Consider the following 20,515-nt stretch of genomic DNA (forward strand, 5'->3'; position numbering starts at 1 on the left):
GACTTTGGTGTGCTGTATTGCACATCCACTTGTATCTGTTTCTGGGAACTGATTTTTAGTTTTGAAACTAATTAAGCTTCCGTAGAAATCCACCGACACACGGGGGAGGAATGTTCTGTGTAATCTTTCACTTTAGTGGGCAACACGCCAGTGTCACATGACTCCTGTTAAAAGGGAATGTATTAACAATCAAAAACTATGAGGAAGTACAACGCAATCAATGGAGTAACTAGCTGAATAACATTCTGTAATTATTAAAAGGACAATAAACCCACATCCATTTAACATTAATAGTTTAACTTTTATTGTGGCTAACTTGATATTCAATAGAAACATTTTCTATTATTTGAAGTACAGTCACAGTGTGAATTTGTTCCCAGTCAACATTGACAGTATGTACCAACATTTCAAATGACAGCTTTATGCTCTCCTAATAAGTCTCAATGAAAGGATCGGGGAAACTTTACTTTACAACAAAACGTAATACAGTTATTATTGCTCCCACTGATTGTTCAAACTGTAAACAAGATAAATCAAGTCAGGACTCAAAAATCTACAAATGTTAAATACAAACATTTTATAAAAATCATTCGGATAACATACAAAATTATTTTCAACAATTTGAAGGCATCGTAATGAAATGATGAGCGTATATTTCAGCAACTTGCTGTATGGAAATGCATAGAAATTGTGCAGCTTCTACAAAAACACAAAGTTTTTATCGGACAGAAAGATATTTTGGCCATTATTTTTGCTTGAAAAAAGTGGAAAAACTATTATTTTATTTTATGAGATATTCTTACAAAGGAGCCCTCTGTACTTAAAGTTATAATCATAAAAGAAAACATCTGTTGCAGCTCTATCATTAAACTGCTTTACAGTGTTACAGTATAAAAGAAAGGACACAACTATTCAAAACCATTTGAACAACAAGAGCTTTTGATCACATTTATAGTATTTAAAGTCTGGATGGTGGAATAAACAAAGAAGTGACATATTCAAAACAAAGTGTGAAATTATATTTTGTTCTATATAAACAAACTCAGGATTTCATTTAATACAAATATTTCTCAGTACTAAACCATTAGATTTGGTCAGGAAAATAAACCAGCGTGAGAATAAATATATAATTATATTTCTTTTAGTTTTTCTTTCAACAACGTGGCGATCATGTGTTTAGTGTTTGGTCAATATGTGTGTACGCTGGGCACAGACTGTGTGTGTTCAGAGATGATGAGAGTACTTTTGATTGTTCATTCAAAGCCAGACTTCGTACAGTAAGTGCTTGACCCAGAATCTAAACCCTGAAATGGTTTGACATACTGAATTTGTATTTAAAAATGCAAGAGGTATTTGCTTGTTTTAAAAAAAAGAATTCTCTACTTGCAATCCAGGCGATTAATTTGTTCGATTTATGTATCCTTGAGTTGTACAGGGAGTACAGTGTACATTGTAGACTGAAGGAAATACTCTGAAATGCAGAGGATGTTGAGTTTCCTCCCATTCACTCTGGTGTGGAAAATGAGTCCCCTACTAACCTCTAAAATGTAATGTAAGTACCAGGCAGCCCTCCCTCTTTGTCTGTAGTGTTTGCCATTCTGCCTTTTTAACGTCTACAAAGCAGCTAACCTCCACTTTTTTCCTCATCAGTGCTACATTTTCCCACCCTCACCCTGTCCCTGAAGTGGTGTTTTAGCAGGAGCTGGTCTGGAGGTTTCCCTCAGTGAGGATGGAGGTGATGGAGGAGCGGTCGTACAGGCTGTCGTCGTCGTCTGAACTGAGAGCCGATGAATCCAAAGCGGGGCGCATTGCTGCCTGAGCCTTCCTCCTGTGACACATAATAATAATTAATGTTATCAATGTCATCATTAACTGTTGAAAACCATTTTATTTATCAGTTGCTGTATTCACAAATCCTGGTTTATATTGTTTTCCTGCTTTACATTATGTCTCAAGCCTTTCAATAGTGTTTTATTGTCAAATGTTCTACTCTATATTTTCTACTTTCTACTGCTGTTTTAATTCTATTTTGAGATGTTTAAATTCTAGTATTGTTCATTTCTACTCTTTCATTTCTACTTGTGTGCCATTCCTTGTTTTGTTATATGGTTTTGTATGCTGCTGCAACACAAACAATCCCAATTTGGAATCAATAAAGTACCTCTTGTCTTATCTAATTAGCCCCAGTGGGAGATTTGATGGTACCAAGATTGAAAAAAGAAAAAGTAAATAAATGTAATATGCAGGAACATGGTCACGTTTATTAAGTACCGCTCATCTTATCTGATCTGATCTCTTAATGCTGCCAGGTGACCATATTGCTCCCTCTGCTGGCCATACAAGGGAACAACATCTTCTTGTTGCCAGAGAGCACGTCTGAAATGTGATTTCCCCCGAGCTACATGAGTAATGTGCCTTTTAGTTTAATGAAATACCTTTCACACGTGGGTGATTGCTGATTTGTTTTACACTCATCACATTGTGAAATACAGCCCTCAGGCAGGCAGAGTGAATTTATACCAGGTGAGGTAATTGTGTGTAACAGACCATGAATCTGGCTTTGCTGGTAATAACGTCATTTCCATGCAGTTTTATTGATTCTATGACATAAGGAGGAGGAGATTATGTACTTCCCCCTTCCTCCCTCACATGTTGCTGTGATAATCTGTCTACCAGGAAGTCTCTTGCATAAGCGCACAGTGAGCAAATTGGATGAGAGACACAATTGGATTCAAAGCAAAGGAAACGCTTACTTGAGCTCAGTTTCCAGGGCTGTGACTCTGGTCTGCAGCGCCTCTTTGAGCTCCATCTGCTCCTCCATGTCTCTCTGGGCCTTCCTCCTCAGCCCGTCTATCCTCTCCAGCTCCGTCTCTCCTTCGTCCACCTGCCTCTTCAGAGCTTTCACTCTCAGAGCCAGCTGCAACACAACACAAGGCGGTGTAGTTTAACTGCGTATGCTTTTGGTGTTGTTGCATTCCTGTGTGTCAGGAGTAAACACACTGACACACAGCAGCAGGAGGTGCATGTGTTTACCTGGTCTCTCTGTTCAGTGTGTGTTTGTTTATCCTCGTCCAGCGTCATGTTCAGATCTTTCAGTTTCCGCTCCAGACGCCGCTGAGACGCCACAACAGAGTTCTTCTCCCTTTACACATATAGAGGAACAAAGCATAGCACTTGTAAGCATGCAACTATGAGTGCAAAAGTAATAATACTCATTATACAGAATAGCCCATTTCAGAATAATATGTATAAATCATATACATTCATTATAAATAGTGGTGCCTTAATGTGTAAGCATCCCTAATGTTGCAGAGGGTAAAGGCAGAGCTATTGTTATAGCTTTTATACACTGCTGGGTATCTTAATCCATATTATAGCCTATATCATAATGTATTAGCTCATTTAAAGTTTGTATTAATACTCTGATCCTACAGAGTAACTACTTTCTAATGTTGTCAAAAATAAATACAATATTGGCCATCCAAAATGTAAGCAGCATAAAAAGGAAATACTCAAGTACTTTAGAATTATACTTCAGTACAGTACTTGAGTAAATGTACTTAGTTACAGTCCTTAGTGACATGTAGAGAATCTAAACTTGGATAATCTCCAAATGAAAATCCACTATCACTCCACCAAACTGTGTCTTCAAAACTGTTACAGGATAAGTATTTTGTAAATTGTGTATTTTATAAATGTGTTCATCTTTAATATGTTGTATGCATGCTTCTTAGTTAATATTAAGCTGTCTTTGGCTCTTTTCTGCTGTAACAAATGTAAATGTCCCCTTTGTGAGACGAATAAAGGTATTCTGATTCTGATCTACTAAATGACAGTAGAATGTATTAAAAAAGATATTTGAGATATTTAGTTTTATAACAAAAAAAGGGTAAAACACGATCCTGATCCAGAACAGACATCTACGGACTGCAGCATGGATCTGTATGTTGCACTGTACCTCTCCTCAGCCCTCTGCTGCTCCTCCAGCTCCTGGATCTTGCTCTCCAGCTGAGAGACTCCTGCTGAGGAGCGAGACTGGCCCTCCATGTCCGCCACACGACTCCTCAGCTCCTTCAGCTGCAGGCACAGACACAAAGCAAGTCATCAGGAGACACAATACTCTCACCTAAGAAGACCTCTTACGGATGAGCACTAACGCAGCAAACACCGATATTGTGCATGTGTTACTTACGTGTCTCTCCATGGTGTTCTTGTCCAGCTCCAGGTCCTGCTTGGAGGATCTCTCCTGCATGAGCTCTGAGCGCAGCTGATCGATCTGATCTCTGCTCCGGGCCACTCGGTCCGTCATCATCTCCGCGCTGCTCCTCTCCTCCTCCAGCTCCAGCTCCACACGCTTCAGCTTGTCCTGACGAGACAAGAAGATATCAGCTTAATGAGATTACCCAGATTAGCCCCAGTGGGAGATTTGATGGTGCCAAGAATGAACATCTGTGTAAATAAATGTAATATGCAGGAACAGAAATATTCAGACGTGTATACTGACATTGTGTGAAGAGCAGATATATTAACAGCATCGAGTTATTGATTCTTTTCCTAAATAGTTTATTCTGACAAACTATCGCGGCAAACTGATAATAATAATTATAATAAACGTTATTTATATAGCACCTTTCATGCTTGACAACATGCTTTACAGAGTATGACAGAAAATGACAATAATAAGTGAGGAACATAATTAACAACAAGAAAAGAAAGAGTTATATCACTGAACCATAAAACATGAACAATGATACTAAAAAATTACAATTGCCCCAAATTATAAGCCAAATTAAAAAGATACACCTTTAATTTACTTTTAAAAGTTCCAATTGAGGTTCTGCTCTAAGAAGCACATATCTTACTTCCATGATTCGATTCTCCCGGATTTTCTCATTTTGGGCGTTTTTGCCGGCCTCCATCTCTCCCTCGAGGTGGCGCAGTCTGTTGCTCAGAAGCTCTTTATCCAGCTGGTGGTTGTCTCTCTCCTCACATGTGAGAAGAAGCTCCTTCTTCTGTCGTGAAATCTAGTTTAACAGAATATCAGAAACAGTAATGCCAGACTGAATCACCATAATGAAATAAGTATGGTTGTGTTTTGGTAACACGGGGTGTTCAGGTAACACTTAAAGACTTTGTTATGGAACGCAAAGCAGAGTAGGGGGCTAGTACACCCTCCTGAGGGTCCGATTGTGGATGTCATGCGAGCATAACATGGTGAAAACAATCAGTCTAAATGAACAATCGGGACGGAAATGTTCGGATTTCCAAAGGGAGGTTCTGAGAATAAATTAAAAATCAAGAACCGAAATAATTGAACTATTCATATCTTAGACTGCACTGTAACTTCTATCTTTTAATGTTTATTTTATTAGCTTTTCTTTTTAATGACTGTTTTTAAATGCCTTTGTCTGAATGTCTTTCATTTTTGTAAAGCACCTTGAATTGCCTGGTGCTGAAAGGTGCTATATAAATAAACTTGCCTTGCCTATGGTTGGTTTTACAGGTTTATATCAAGTGGATAGCACCAGTGAAGCACGCACCAAGAATATTATGCGTCAAAACTATTGAAACATTCAGAGCAGACATTCATAATAAAAACAGCAACCAGGCCAGGCGAACAAGTGACGACACACAAACCTCTTCCTCCAGTCTCCTCAGATGTATTTGACTTCTTTCCAGTTCACTCTGAGCATCTTTCCCGTGACGTTGCGTCTCCTGCACCTCCTTGCGTGCCTTCTCTCTCTGCTCCTCCAGCTGAACCCGGAGTATCTGCGCCTCCTCTTTTGAGGACACTGTGAGCGTCTCATACTGACAGACAGGTGAGGAGGGAGAGGAGGAAAAGACAAAGAAGGTGAATGATTTGTTCTGTGAATCCTCTCTGTTAGATGCTCCATGCAGAAGATGTTTTCATTTCCTCCTCACCTCTCTGTTGAGTTTCTCCAGAGCTCTTTCCTGCTGTCGTTTGGTCTCTTCCAGCTGGCTGAAGGTCTGTTTCAGTGTCTCCTTGTCTTTCTCCGTGTCTTCCACATGAAGGACGAGTTCTCGGGTCTCCTGGCTCAGTCTGGATGATTTTCTGTTGGCCTCATCTAGCTCAGACCTCAACCCTCTCACCTCAGAGTGCAGGGCGATCTCTGCCTCTGAGCTCTCTGAGGCGTTGTTCTGCAGCTGAGCCTGAGGAAACCACAGAGGGAACCACAGACGCTTCAATATCTCTCAGGGTTTCTAACACACTGTTTTGTATGAGGGAATGCGACCTGTGGAGGACATTCTTAAGAGAAACTGATAAATGGTTCATGGACAAAGTTTGTCTTTTGTTATATTTAATAAAGTAATAAAGAAAGTCAATATACAATCAAAATCAATCTCAAATGCAGGAACAGAGCAACTTCACCCTCAGAGGATAAAGACTTTCTGCACCCCGAACACAGCTTACAGTCCCACTATATATTCATGAAAGGAAACTGGTCCTACATCCCATCATCAAACCATAAAACCCCCTTGTCCTTAACCATTTGCCAATCCACTTTTTACACTTCCTCTTGCCCTCCTGAAATGTAAATCCTAAACACATGTCTCTGTTAAACATATACAAGACTACAAATACATTTTAACAGAGTATAAGACTATATGTTTTAAATGATTATATGATCATTTGACACGACATGACCTACCTCCAACCGTGAGAGTTTCTCTTTGAGACGCGTGTTGGCCTCCTCCTGCTCCAGCTGAGCATCTCCGAGCGATTTGACCTCCGCCTGAGCTCTAGTGAGACGAGTTTTACTGGCCTCCACCTCCTCCTCGGCTGATGAGAGCTTCTCTTTGAGCTGGCTGGCTTCCCCACGAGTCTCACTGAGGTTCTGCTCCAGGTCTGAGATGACTGCTGGGTCTGGGAGCTATATGTGGTGAAGACAATAATAATAATAAAGCTATGTTTATACAGCACGTGCAGCTCAAAGTGCACACATCACCAGTTAAAAATAAACAACAAGAGATTCCCCTCAGATTAGATGTTAAGAACTTTACAGGTACATGCAGCAAAATATAACATTGTAACAGGTTAAGAGACACAAGCAGGTAAAAGGTATGATAAGAAAAATAAAATAAAATAAATAATGATTTATCTCCGAAAGATAAGACACAAGACAACTGAGTCGATGCAACAATATAAAACCCCGTAAAACAAAGTGAACATATAGGTTACAACAGAAATACAAATGTCATCATTCTAATTAAGTTAAATGATTAAAATTAAAAAAAATGTTGCTATTGAAACGGTTGAATAAATAATATAAGATAAAACCCCTTAAGACCTATAAAAAAGGGAATGATAGACAACAAATGTAATGGAGAGACGATGGGGATTAAAGTAGAGAATTAACAGTTGAAGAATTAAACACATATCTAACCACTCTCAAAACTACCACAATCACCATCTTTCTTGTGCTAGCCAGTTTAGTTGTTGCATTGTTCATTGATATAACCTCTCTAGGTTTAACTGACCTTTTTGTTTTTCTCCTGTGCCTTGGCGACATCCTCTCTGGCTTTCTGTAATTGGTCCTTCAGCCTGTCAATCTCGTACTTCAGTTCTGCCTCCTGTCCCTGGTGAGACTTTTTTATTGAGATGACCTCCATGACCTTCTTGTCATGCGCCGTCCTCTGCTTCTCCACCTCAGACTTAGCCTTCTGTAGATCGTCCTTGTGTCGCTGAAGTTCCTGAACAGAAACAGGGGGGGTTTGGTGGTTAAACAGATTCACCTTTGTTACGCAGATCAGTTGTCACACATCACGGGAGGCAGAGTGTGTGTTCACCTGGCTGAGAGTCTGTGTGTGGCCAGTGTCTGGTTTCTGCGGTTTCATGGTGCTCACTTTGTCCTGGACCTCCTTCAGTTCCTCCTCAAACTCTTCTTTTTCCAGACGGATTTGCAGGAGCCTGAAAACGCAATTTAAATACCGTTGATCCAAAGAAACTGTACTGTATGAAAGTAAAGTACTGCCTGATTATTTGGCTTGTTTAGGTGATTCATGAGTTTAATTTACTCTGATGTACTCAACAAACACATTTTTAAATGTTCAAGCAACAGCAAATCAGAATTTCCTGTTAACACAACAGTCAGACAAATTCACAGAAAACAATTGCGGGGGCAACATTGACAAAAGAGGAGAGATGGACACACATTAGCAGTACAGCAAGAGAACCATGAAAAGACGTTGGCTACATCCATGAAAGCACTGGAAAGCTTGAACCCAGGCAGGAAATATTAGTTGATGGTGACGGTCAGAATGAACTCACTCTTGTTTGGTTGTTCGCAGTTCGTCTCTGGTGGCGTGGAACTGCTCCATCCAGTGGCTGCTCTCGTCTCTGCAATCTTCCAGCTGCTGCTGCAGGGAGCGGATCGACACATTCACTCGCAGCCGCTCCGACTCGATCCCTGCATGGGACTAAAATAGGAGACAGAAGAATTGAGGGCATGGTCGTTTATATCGAGACTATTTCATAGTCAGAAACACTTATACATATATAGTCTACTATAGTAGACTCCGCACTGTTTTAACTGAACAGATCAAGCTGAGCACGCACTCTGCAGCAGAGCGAGCAGCTTCTCCTCGGCTGAACCTCCTGTGTCTCTGTCCTCAGCCTGTTACCAGGGGAGTTTCCTCACAGTAGACAGATATGTAGTCCAGATTAAATTATTCTCATTAATGTTTATGTACAAACAGGTGATTGTAATGTGGGTGCTATAAAGAATTAAAGCTATAAAATAAGAGCAAGTTTGGTGAGATACAAAAGCAAAATGCAGCATGTTATTATGTAAAATAATTTCAAAAACCTGATGTTAATATAGTGATGAAACATATAAGTAACTTCCTGCTTTGTTTGGACCAGCGGGAGATTCGGGTACACAACCTGTAAGTATTCATTGTTGTTTGTGTATTAATGATGTTTAAAACAAACAAGGTATCTACCACGACTGTTTAAATGGGTAAACGTTTTTCGGACTGCTACGTTGGGATCGCGGAGAAATGCTCTCCGCAGACCCATTCTCACTTTCACAGCGTTATAAACCTTTTTCTTACTCAATATCAAGCCACACTTATTGTTTTTACTTCGGCTGTGAGTGTTTGTGTGTGCTCAGGATGAGTTTCGCTTGTTCTCGCTGTATCTATCTCCGACACGGAAGCCCTGTCTGCTCCTCACAGCAGCTCCTCACGAGCAGCTGCACGTTGCTTGACCAATCAGAGCACACTGGGCTCACAGGGAGGGGGGGGGGGGGGCGAGCTCCAACAAGCCGTTTAGGACAGAGAGTGAATACCGGTGAATGCACATACTTTACAGAGATGCTGTATGAGAAACCAATGTGAGTTTGGAAAATTGCACAATATAAATCTATTCTAGTAGACCTCAACAATGGAATTATGATCAGTAGAAATGGCCATGACATGGGACCTTTAAGTAAGTTGAAAGGAGTCACAAAGCAACATGTAAAGGTCGGGCCTCAGAGTTTGGCATATGGAGTCTGTTGTTGAGGGACTGATTAACACATTTTCATGTTTAATAAAAGTATGTGCTGGCTTCTGTGTCTGTGCACCCACCTGAGACACCTGCTCCATGCTGCTGCGGAGCTTCTCCATGTCGGTGCTGTACTGCTCTCGCAGCACCTCCACCTCTTTGTCATGTGACGCCACCTCTTCCTTCAGAGCTCCTTTGAGAGCCGTGAGCTCCCTCTCTCTCTGTCTCAGCACCTCCTCCAGCTTCTGTTTCAGCTGACACACCTCCATCAGCTGCGTCTGACTTGACATCAGATCCTACACATGCAGGGAACACAGTATGAGGCATGATCTTTTACATAACAGTACATTATAATCCCTCTGCATGATGATTGTATAGCTTTACTAATTCAAAGTAAATGTTTCTAGACTTAAAGTTCATCCTTTCAATTTTACATGTCAATATGATGCCCGTGCACGGTCTTGAGAATCAATTGAGTCTGGATTTGAGTCTTGGGTTACAGTAGTTCCCATAATGGGGTCTTCCAGTATATCTGTGTGGGTTTATTTGTGTAAATATGTTTATTTGATACCGTCTTGCTGCCACCCTCCCTTCGCAGTTCATCCTGAAGCTCAGCCAGCTGGTCCTCCATGTCTCTGGCCCGAGCCTCTGCGTTCTCTCTGTCCATACGCAGCTGAGTCAGCCTGCCATGAGAAGAGAACACACACACTACTGAATGACTCTTTGACTCCAAAATGACTCGAGCATACGTGTTGATCTTGAGTACAAGTTACAGCGACTGCTTGCTTCATGAAATTGTGAGGAGTGTGTGCTTGAAAACAAAGAAGGCTTGTCATGCACCCCTCACAGACAATATACCATGCCTCTTCTGCTTTCCTGTGTGTGTGTGTGTGTGTGTGTGTGTGTGTGTGTGTGTGTGTGTGTGTGTGTGGGCTCTGTCCTCACTCTGATTGGGTTTCGTTTAATTCTTTCTTCTTCCGGTCGAGCATCTCCTGCAGTGCCAGATTTTCATCCAGACAGGACTCCAGCTCAGCTTTCAGAGCAGGATCAGAGTTGCAGATAGAGTCCTACACACAAGCAGACATGATGAATAAATGAGCAGTGAAACACGAGACGCCAGGCAGCTCTGGTGCGCTTTAAAAAGGTAATGTTAAAGCAAGCTTGCATTTGCCCACGATCAATATGCATACGGGATTAAGTTCTTAGGAGCTATTAGGGATTAAGAGCTGCCCACCTTCCTTAAACCAGCATATAATGAGTCATTATTGAAGTTAGATTATTGTGTGACCAGGCCAGAGAGCTTTAAGGATTAATGTGAGGATTAATCTGAAGCACACTCCAAGAACTCCCAGCCTACATAGTAAGATTAGCTAAAGACATAAAAGCTCTGAGGACAGCTTCCTCTTCTCAACAAACAAGCATGTATCTTCTTAATGTGATAGCCCTTGTTTAAAGAAGACTTTGATAAGCGTTCATGCATGTCATTTAATCAGGGCTGAAGGTGGCAGGTTACTCTGTGAATGGCGTTTCCAATCAGTCAAGTGGATTTAGGGATGTTTGGTGGGTCACCCTAGATGTTAAAGGTGGGGTAGGTAAGTTTCAGAAACCGGCTCGAGATACACTTTTTGTTATATTCCATGGAATGCTCTTAACATCCCGATAGCAATGAATATCTGAAGTGCTTTGACAAAAAATCCATTAAAAAATGTCATCTGTGGAAGCCGTAGTAAAAAGCACGACCAGTCATTTTAGCCGGCTTGGCTAAACGGATTGGATTGCCGCCCTGTCTGTCAGTACTTCAATGACTCGCCAGCAACAGGCGGCCACTTTCACCATGGCAGAGTTAGGTTCAACATCGTCTACTGGTCGCAAAAGAAAAAATGTAACGGAGCAAATTAAGAACAAAAAGAAAGTGGAAACTAGGAGAAGTCAAACCAGAGTTAATATCGGAGTTGTGCGCGTTCATGTGTGTTGGAGGAGGTGCTCTGTAAGGAAGTCTGAAGGAAGGGGCGGATTCTTTTCGGCTGTGTACTTTCAAATGTTAGTGCACTCGAGCTGGTTTCTGAAACTTACCTACCCCACCTTTAAATCTACAGTAACAACCCAAATATCTAACCAGTCTCTGTATCTAACACACATTCTTTACATCCCCTTACATTTCAGAACGTCTTATAATATTGAAAGTATTGAAACAGTTATAAAATACATAAAGGAAAATGGCATACCCTTCTTTCCGCCTGCAGGGCAGATTGTAGTTCAGCAATCTTTCTTTCAAGCTCGCTCTTTTCTCTCATCCACTCTTCCTGGTGTCTTCCTCCAATAGGCTGCTGAAATAAAAAAGATGTATAGATGAATGGGGATATACATGTAAGCAGATTGCTGATACTATCCATTACCGATTATCATAACTGATGAATGAACATCCTAAATTAGATTTATTTTTAAAAGGACAAACCTTTAGATTCTGAATCTTCTGAAAGATGACCTTGACTTTGTGCTTGATGACAACATCACTCTCGCTGGTCCTGAGTGAAGGTAAAAATGGACAAATTAATATAAATGTTGTTTATTACCTTTGCATTAACTAAATAAAACATCCATGTGTCGAGTGAGGTCAACAAAAATGGAAAAAGACAACAATAGATGTTGAGTACAGAAAAAACGACATAACCATAAACAATCCATATGCCAGGATAACCTGCAGGTCCATACCCTTGTCTCAGGATGTTGTATATAGTCTGCATGATCTGCTCCTCCTCACCGGTCTCTGCACTCTGACCCTGGTCCAGCAAAAGGTCAGGGGTCACCTTGAGACATAGATCAGAAAACTACTCTTGCAATGTTGCATGCTATGTGGCGTTTGGAAGTCACTTAAAACCAGCTGTGATGACAAACCATTACATATGTTATTCTTACGTGTGCCTCAGAGATGGGCTGCGGGGTCCACTGGTCAGCTGAGGGTCCCGGGAGGGTGGAGGCCTGGTTGCGTCCCGGGCTGCTGTTAGATGAGGACGAGGGGGAGGTGTAGGGGTTGGGGGTGAGGAGAGGAGAGGTAGCTCTGGGATCCTGTTCAGCAGGGGGTCCTCTCTGTTGTCCATCAAACCTGTTGATGAGTCTGTTGACCGGAGTCAGTCTCTGATTGGTTTGTTGAGGAGGGTCAGGGTAGGACTGACCACCCCTCACTGCCCCGTTGTGCCCTGCTATGTTCGAACCGTCCCACATATTATTCTCCCCCTCTCTACCTCCCACACGGCGACCCTGCTCTCTCTCCCCCCTCACTCCAATTCCTCCATCCAGATTCCCATAACTGCCAGACTTCCCGTCCCCTGGTGGTCTAGGCAGGGGATAATCCTCATTTCCCTCTCCGTCCCTGTCCAGCAGAGACCCGTGGGACTGGGCTCGGCGTAGTGCCCCTCCCTGCACTCCTCCTTCCCCCCCTACATCACCTACCTGTGTCCCTGGCTCTGCGTCATCCCTCCTCCGGGGAAGGCTACTGTAGCCAGAGTGGTACTGGGTCCTGAGCTGGACCCCGTACGAGTCTCCCTTCTGTCCGTCCTTCAGGACCACGTACGGCTGGCCGGCGATACCCTGCACTCTGACCGCCACGCCATATTTGGAGGTGGTGTTCTTGGCCTTGGGCTGGGGCGCTGGCTGACCCCCCCCACCGTCATAGAGGTCATTGATGAAGCGGATCTGGACACCGTGGTCCACCGGGGTCTTCCGACCTGAAGATGGTGCGCTCATGCTGGAACACGGAGAGGTAAGGAGAAGGAAACAAGCATGTGATTAGAGCACACAGAAGTTTTTCCTGCCTCCAACCAACAGACTTTACAATTGCTTCGGTCTTGTATTTTATATAGTACTTTTATTAGAATTCTTTATTAATGCATTCATTTAGCCGGTGTTTGTCTGAAGTGACTTACATTTTTCCTACGCAAACACACAATTGTTGGTTCAGTTTTGTGAACAAGAACATTTCGAAATGAAAGAAATTCATTGTTATAATAAAGTAAGTAATTCCTGCAAGGGCCATATTTACCTCTAAACAACAAAAGGGATTTTGCTGTGTTTTCAGGATTTAGCAGAGGTATGTTTGTACTGTTGGTGTTCTGTAAACTTGTGGTACACAGACACAGTTTATCACCCTGCCAAAACAAGCTTATTGCAGAAATATTGGTATGAGTGTTGGCTTATATGGGAACAAAAGATTACAGGAAAAAATGTATGAGAAATGTCTAAAATAGCGCAACCATTACACAGTTTGTCCATCAGACAGCACAGACAAGTTCGTTTTTTTCAATTAATAATGTAACTTGGTCACATTTCTTTAAAAAACAATTAGGTTCTGCACCAACAGTCTTAGTTTATGTTATGTGTTACTGCCGGACAATAGATTTGTTATAGTTTCAGCCTAATAAATCCAGTATCGGTCGAGCTATACTCACAATAGCAGGTTCAAAGAAGCAGGGTGGAAGGACAGCTAAAGTATGACCAAAAGCCAGGTAAAGATAAAACTACTCTTTCCTTAAATCAAACAAAGAACACCTCAACACTCAGCAGCACGCAGCCCTGACGTCAACCCAGGGACACAGATTACACTCCGGTTGGTTTCTGGCTCTTTGCTGCTTGTGTGGACTTTGTCCCCGGTGCACTCCATTAGTCATTAACCTGAGAGTACACACCCACATATCACTTTCCTCTTGTATTGACCAACAAAGGCTCTCCAACTAAACCTTTTTCAAAACGATGACAGCTTAACTCCACAGAGGTACTGCAGAAACTAGTGAGGAGCTTTTTCATTTTTCCCTCACTCCCTAATACTCCCCTTTTAGTGCTGAGCTTCCATGGTGAGGCACTACGAAACTATTTAAACAGGTCACACCTTTGTGACGGTTTGGTCGCAACAATTAACAGTCAGCCTTATACGTCACTGGCTATAACAATAGTACTAAACTGAACTTTCCTGATATCACCCTGGCAGTATGCCTTGTGTTTCGTCACATTGCTCATCCCCATGTCTTATTACACTGGTACGGCTCATTACATTCACAAGAGACCTATTACCACACTCCCTCTCAGACCTCTGCACCATGTATTTCCTCTCCACAGCTTTCCAAGGTGAGACAGAAAGTGGGCTGGGAGAGTGAAAGGGAGTGTGAGGTGAGAGAGATACAGAGGAAACACTCAGCTTGTCTTCCCTTATCACTGCCTGGTGTGATAAAATCCAAAGTCAAGATTTCTTTGTGCACAACCCTCCCAGACACCCACACAAACAACTGAATACCAAAGTACCATCAACAAGATAACTCTAACACATGAACCCATACATTATTGAACGCCCTCTAACACATTTGGATATATCTGTACAGATTTTGGAAGCTGTATGAAGCCGTCTGGAACCATGTAAAGCCAAGAAAAACATACAGTCAGCAAATATGAGACTGGAAATATGATCTTATTTCCCCCTGCTGTGATAGCGAAAGTTAACACATAAAACAGCTTGATGGAAAATATCTTAGCTGGCAGTAGGACTGCACGATTAATGGATTTGTTGGTACAATATCCAGATAGCAGTAAGCGAAATATTAGTAAATAAAAAATATCTGAAAGTATTGAGGTGCTGCAGAGAAGTCCCTGCCTACAAAAGATATTCCTCGGCCGATGAAATCCTTGTTAAGTAAAAAAAACACCATAATCAGTCAAATATATTTTTCATGGTATATCTGATTCATGTTTGAAAAATGATTATTCTCACTAATATTGCAAATCATATCGCAATTTCAAGTCAAAATAATCCCAATGAGTTATTTGTGTCCAACTCTTGCATTGCTAGCTGGCAGTGAGCAAAGCAATAGGACGACCTTTCCTGATATCTGTGCTCTTGTTGTGCGTAAACAGCGTCCGCAGACAAACCTGCACGGTCAGTCCATTTTTTCCCCACCCTCTGGGAACCTCAGAGGAAGCACCATGTCACAACACATTTGTGCAGTGGAACATGAAGTCTGCAGCAGACTGTCTTCAATGCAACGTGAAGCATGTCATGCAGTTAGAACCATGCTATCTGAGGGCAATCGCCACTGTTGTTGTGTGAATGTATTCCAACAGACATACAGAGAAGCTAAATGTGATTTATTAACACGCCCTACTCTCTTATTATCTGTTATTACCACATTATTTATCAGTTTCATTCTGTATGTCAGTGAAGAAGAACGCAGTCCCAGCTCCAAACGGGACAGGGGTGAGGGGGGAACGCATCCTATTGTCCAGCTGATGTAGGGCAGAAAATGAGGGCAGCAATTATGAGAATGTCAAAACAGTCCCCATGGATTTTCAACCCCTCCCACAAGGTCTATCTGATCACAACCTCTTTGTTTTAACACTGACATTTCTGACACCCTATTAAGTTTTGCCTCAGAGCTAATATATTTACACATCCTTAAATAAATACATTTAAAGTGGGATTTTTTTGTGTCTTTAAAATCAATTTTATACAGTTTACACATTTTGTAAAGTAACCCTGTGCTGTCAAATTACCCCATCAGTCAAACATAATGGTATGTCTTTAATTCCTTTATTTAAAGGTATTCTAATTTCTTTTGTAATCTTATGTGATTTTGGACTGTTAGTTGTGATGTGAAGAGATCACCTAGGATTTATGGTAATGATGGTTTTTTATTGTTTGGAATTTGTATAGAACAAACAAATACTCTAGTAAGGATGACAACAATTATTTTAGGTTGACATAATAGTTAGTTGCGCCTCCATTATTGTTTAAGCAGACTGCAGGCTCTCAAGCGAAGGTCTCTAACCCACACTACTATGATTAGTAGAACGTAACTTCAACAACAAGCTTCGTCAGGCCTGCTCGCCCAGCTGAGAGCGGGTCTGGTGCTTTTGGACTCTGTTGTTATTCATGTTACCCTGCAGTTATGCTGACGGGACTTCTGCCTCTAATCTAATTCCTGCACCGTTAATGGAATTGAAGCTGCTTCCCTGTGAAGATGCAAGATAGTTTAGGAAATATAATGTGGAGGTTAGAGCGAGTGTGGAGACACATTTAACAACAGCAATGTGTGGAGTCATGAAAGGGCCTCTGCTGACTCACAGAGCATGCTTCATGTGATCGAATCATCTCTGGCCTGGCCCAAAACTAATACAGCTATAGAGAGGTTACTTCATTTTTGATCACTACATGTGTTTGAATTCATGTGTTCAAGTACAGAATACAAAGTACTATTCATTTAACTTAGTAGAAAACTGACCTTTTTCAATTTCTCGCTTGAGAACGTGGAATGGACAAGTCATCAACAATTCAAAACTAAAGTAAAAACAATTATATTTGCAGATTACTCCAGCTAACAAGTATTTGATATTCCCAGTATTACTTATATATGCATTTACTTTTTTTCTTGCCCTAACTTTTTTCTTTTTTTCCAGTTTTCTTTATTTTTTTGTACTCCTTAATTTCTATACGTTTTTGACGAAATAAGTGCCATTATTATATTGATGCTAACGATGATGCACAGGAGGGCTACTCCCCATAAGCTATGCTTCAGCCCTCCCGCTTCTACTAATTTTGTTCATTTGTGTGTATGAATTATACGTTTTTGTTTTTGTATGATTTTAGAAGAATACATTAAAAAAAAAAAAAAAGATGCTGGTTCCATTATGTTTTAATGTGTGTCTCTTTTTGTGTTTTCTGTCTGTAACTATGGGGTTTTGTTTATGCTGCTACCTGTCTTAGTCTTTCTCACATGGAAAAGAGATCTTCAGGGCTTGCCTAGTTAGATTCAAATGAAAAAGCCAACATCGACAGGAGTATCACTTTTGGTTTCCCCTTTTCTTCCAATTGAATCATTACACGTTTACAGGAATCACCTAGAAAAAAGAAGCATAAAGGTGTTATTGACTGCAATGGAGAAAACAGTAGCTAATGCCTTCGGTGTTCTTTAAGGACAGGCAGCCTCTCAGTCCTACGGGTACTCTCCCTCTCCATTACATTCTTGACATAAAACCAGGCCCTCTTCCTCTCTCAAGCAGTCTGTCGCTTTCCAAACTTGCCACTGCTTCTCCTTCACGCTCAAACAAACAGCCAATTATTCCTCTTTTCAAATCCAAAGAAGTTCATTGGCATAACAAAGGGATACTTCAGCGTTACCAAATAGAACACACATGACACCATATTAGGAGCACATAAATACGCCCCTCCCTTACCCCACATTCCAGACACTTGTTTCTCTGTGTCTTTTTAACTTACAGGCCGAGGGTGTGTGTGTGTGTGTGTGTGTGTGTGTGTGTGTGTGTGTGTGTGTGTGTGTGTGTGTGTGTGTGTGTGTGTGTGTGTGTGTGTGTGTGTGTGTGTGAGACTGACTTATGGGAACTACAGTATTAGTACCTACGATTTGCACCTGTGACATTGGAATAATGTTAATACTTCTGTCAAGATGTGAGACTTGCTGCCAGGTTAAACTTTTGTCCACATTTATTCTGTTTTAGAATGAAACTGTCAGCAGGTCAATGTCTTAGAAAGTGCTATAATTATTCAATTTCATGACACACTCATAAGCCCTTCCACCGAATTCAAAACTATAATCTGCATTTCTTTCTTGCTTGCATCATCAGTTTCATCTGAGTCAAGTTTAATATTGAAGGGCATCTCTGTATTATACACCTGCTCTTTAAAAATGGCCTTGAGAGGTTGCAATTCATGGGAGACTATTTTATTATTTAGCTGCATGGCTTTAAGGCCTAACGGGATTTTAAATGTGCTTACATGTAGCCTCTGGTGTCCTAAACACTATTTTAAAGTTGTTTGTTTCTCAGTGCAGTTGTTCCAGTGACAACTCCCCTGGTAGCAGGTAATGTTAGGCTTTATCCGTCTTAGAGTGGAGCTCTGTTAAGTGCCTTCATAGCTCCATAGCATTGATCTGTTTGCATCACACACACATGTATGTATTACTACAATAACCAGCATTTATTCCACTGAACATTGTTTACATTCTGCTTTTGTTTTTCTTATTCTATTTACATGCATATCAGACTTTTGCATCCCTTGCAATATTTTCTCAACATTTAGCTTATTTTAATTGACATGTATATAGTTTCCTTCTTCCGCATTACTTGCACATTGGTCTTAATCATAATCTTGTACTATTTTATTTCTACTCTACTCTGTTTTCTTTTGCACTTTTTTTCATTGTTTCATTTAAATGTTTTCATATATATATATGTATGTTGTTTTGTTTGAGGAGCCTGGGACTTAAGATGTCCATTGTCATAACTACAATGTAGCTACTGTGCATATGACAATACAGCCTTTGAATCTTGAGCAGCTTTATAATATGATTTATTTGGCATCAAACTATTTTTTTAAACACTGCAGGAAGATGTGGTCACTCTGTCCCCACTTATACAATTACAACAAACACGCTCGAACATCTCTGTTATGTATTGTATGTAATATTAACAGGCACGTTATCCTGAAGTTACATTAGATAAAGCACCGTTTTTCTGCCCTCGAGAACCATCAAACTAACGTTAACGTTAGCTACTAAGCTAACTTTAAACTCGCCAACAATGATAGCAATGATTCAGTGATGTCAAAAGACAACGTCACCAAACTAGCTTAAACTAAGACATAAGCGCCACAAGAAAATACAAACATCCCACAAAGAGCATTACTGTCTGACAGGTCGTGTGTGTGTGGTTTAGCAGTCTGGCTTTGTGAAGTCCAAAAACAAGCGTAAAGTTACCTCTTTATATGAAGTTCTTTCCTCTTCTCCTCTTTGAAACTTGGCTTCCCTTATGTCGATGATGATTCAAGTGTTTTCTATCAAAGTCCACATAGAAAAGAGGGTGGGAAAACAACTCCTACGCAAATTAACACAGCAACAAATTCATTATGCGGCGACTGCAACCTGTTACCTTTGTCGGGGATGTAACCGTCCCGCCCAGCCTCTCCGGAGGGAGCGCAGTGATTGGACCAGAGAGCTAAGGTGGGCCGGACTATAGATAAGGAAAACGTTTGCTATTGGTGAAAGCTCTACGTCATTCATTCATTGTGCTGGACCACTTGATGACCTTTTGGCTGTATAACGGAAGCCCCTATTATTACTTTAGATGAAATAAACACATCATCTACCGGTATAACAATCACTTTTCAGGAATAGGGATTGGACGCAGATTAATAAAGATGGGTGCCTCAATCCGTTTGTTTCCCTCCAATTTGCCAGTAGATGGCGCAACTACCTACCAGCTGGTGGTTCAGCATCCAGGACCCCTTACTGAAAGCTCTATACAGCCTACTACAAAAATACAAGTGCAGCTGAAATAATTCACGCAATGTCCTATTGTTATTTCTGTTAGTACTTAAATCGTTGTTGGGTTACCCAAGATGTCATTTAGTGTGTTTCTATGATGCATTTATTATTTGTAACTGTCCTAGACGTGTAATTCATGAAGGGCTACTACCTATGTTTTTTTTTTTTTACTGATTCTCTGGAATATGCAATGCTGTCTGTAATATAACATGGCAGCCTTTTTCAAAAATTAGAATGACATGTTTTAATCTCAAGGACGCTTTCCTATTTAAATGAATGTTATGGAATGTCTTAGTATAACATTACAATTCAAATCTACCATTACTTATTTAAAAAGTACCAAATTGTTATATTAACATTGATTTATGTGGAAAGAGTATTGCATACTAGGAGCATTAACAAACAGGGAGAGAGTCAGTCTTTAGTCTCAACTAGGGAATATTCAACGATGTAGGCCTAGTTGAGTGCAACACAAATAAACTGTTACTCTAGTCTCCTGTTGTATCATCCTGTCTGCTTTTGCCAGGATTCTATTGTCTGCGGCGGGCCAACTCCTGATAAAGTTTAGAGATTACATATCCTTTGACAGTTACACTTCTACCCCGCCCCGCGCACACAGCCCCTCCCCATACTCCAGTGACATCCCACAGTCCTGGCACCAAACTTTCCTCTCCATCTCTTCTTCACC

The 20,515-nt window shown here is 41.0% G+C and overlaps 1 protein-coding gene across 6 annotated transcripts; it reads right to left on the reverse strand.

Annotated features, from left to right (window-relative positions):
- Window positions 1-562: 562 nt before the first annotated feature.
- Window positions 563-19,451, reverse strand: LOC117554070 (cingulin). 6 transcript variants are annotated; one of them, XM_034228297.1, is made up of 21 exons: window positions 19,433-19,451; window positions 19,261-19,337; window positions 12,425-13,253; window positions 12,221-12,315; window positions 11,964-12,033; window positions 11,734-11,835; window positions 10,454-10,575; window positions 10,080-10,191; window positions 9,592-9,804; window positions 8,291-8,439; window positions 7,810-7,930; window positions 7,501-7,713; window positions 6,672-6,893; window positions 5,923-6,171; window positions 5,638-5,808; window positions 4,863-5,024; window positions 4,193-4,366; window positions 3,959-4,077; window positions 3,034-3,142; window positions 2,754-2,917; window positions 563-1,828 (listed from the first exon to the last, which is right to left on the reverse strand). In XM_034228297.1, exons 3-21 carry the CDS (start codon window positions 13,250-13,252, stop codon window positions 1,693-1,695), a joined length of 3,531 nt encoding a protein of 1,176 aa, XP_034084188.1. In that variant the 5' UTR covers window position 13,253; window positions 19,261-19,337; window positions 19,433-19,451; the 3' UTR covers window positions 563-1,692. The 6 variants fall into 6 exon arrangements, with proteins under 6 accessions (XP_034084188.1, XP_034084191.1, XP_034084193.1 ...); XM_034228300.1 differs by lacking the exons at window positions 19,261-19,337; window positions 19,433-19,451 and adding exons at window positions 13,548-13,624; window positions 13,954-14,823; XM_034228302.1 differs by lacking the exon at window positions 19,433-19,451 and having other exon boundaries at window positions 12,221-12,288; window positions 19,261-19,432.
- Between the last annotated feature and the right edge of the window lie 1,064 nt (window positions 19,452-20,515).

The sequence above is a fragment of the Gymnodraco acuticeps genome, unplaced genomic scaffold (genome assembly GCF_902827175.1).
Source record: "Gymnodraco acuticeps unplaced genomic scaffold, fGymAcu1.1, whole genome shotgun sequence".
In the NCBI taxonomy this organism is placed as follows: domain Eukaryota; kingdom Metazoa; phylum Chordata; class Actinopteri; order Perciformes; family Bathydraconidae; genus Gymnodraco; species Gymnodraco acuticeps.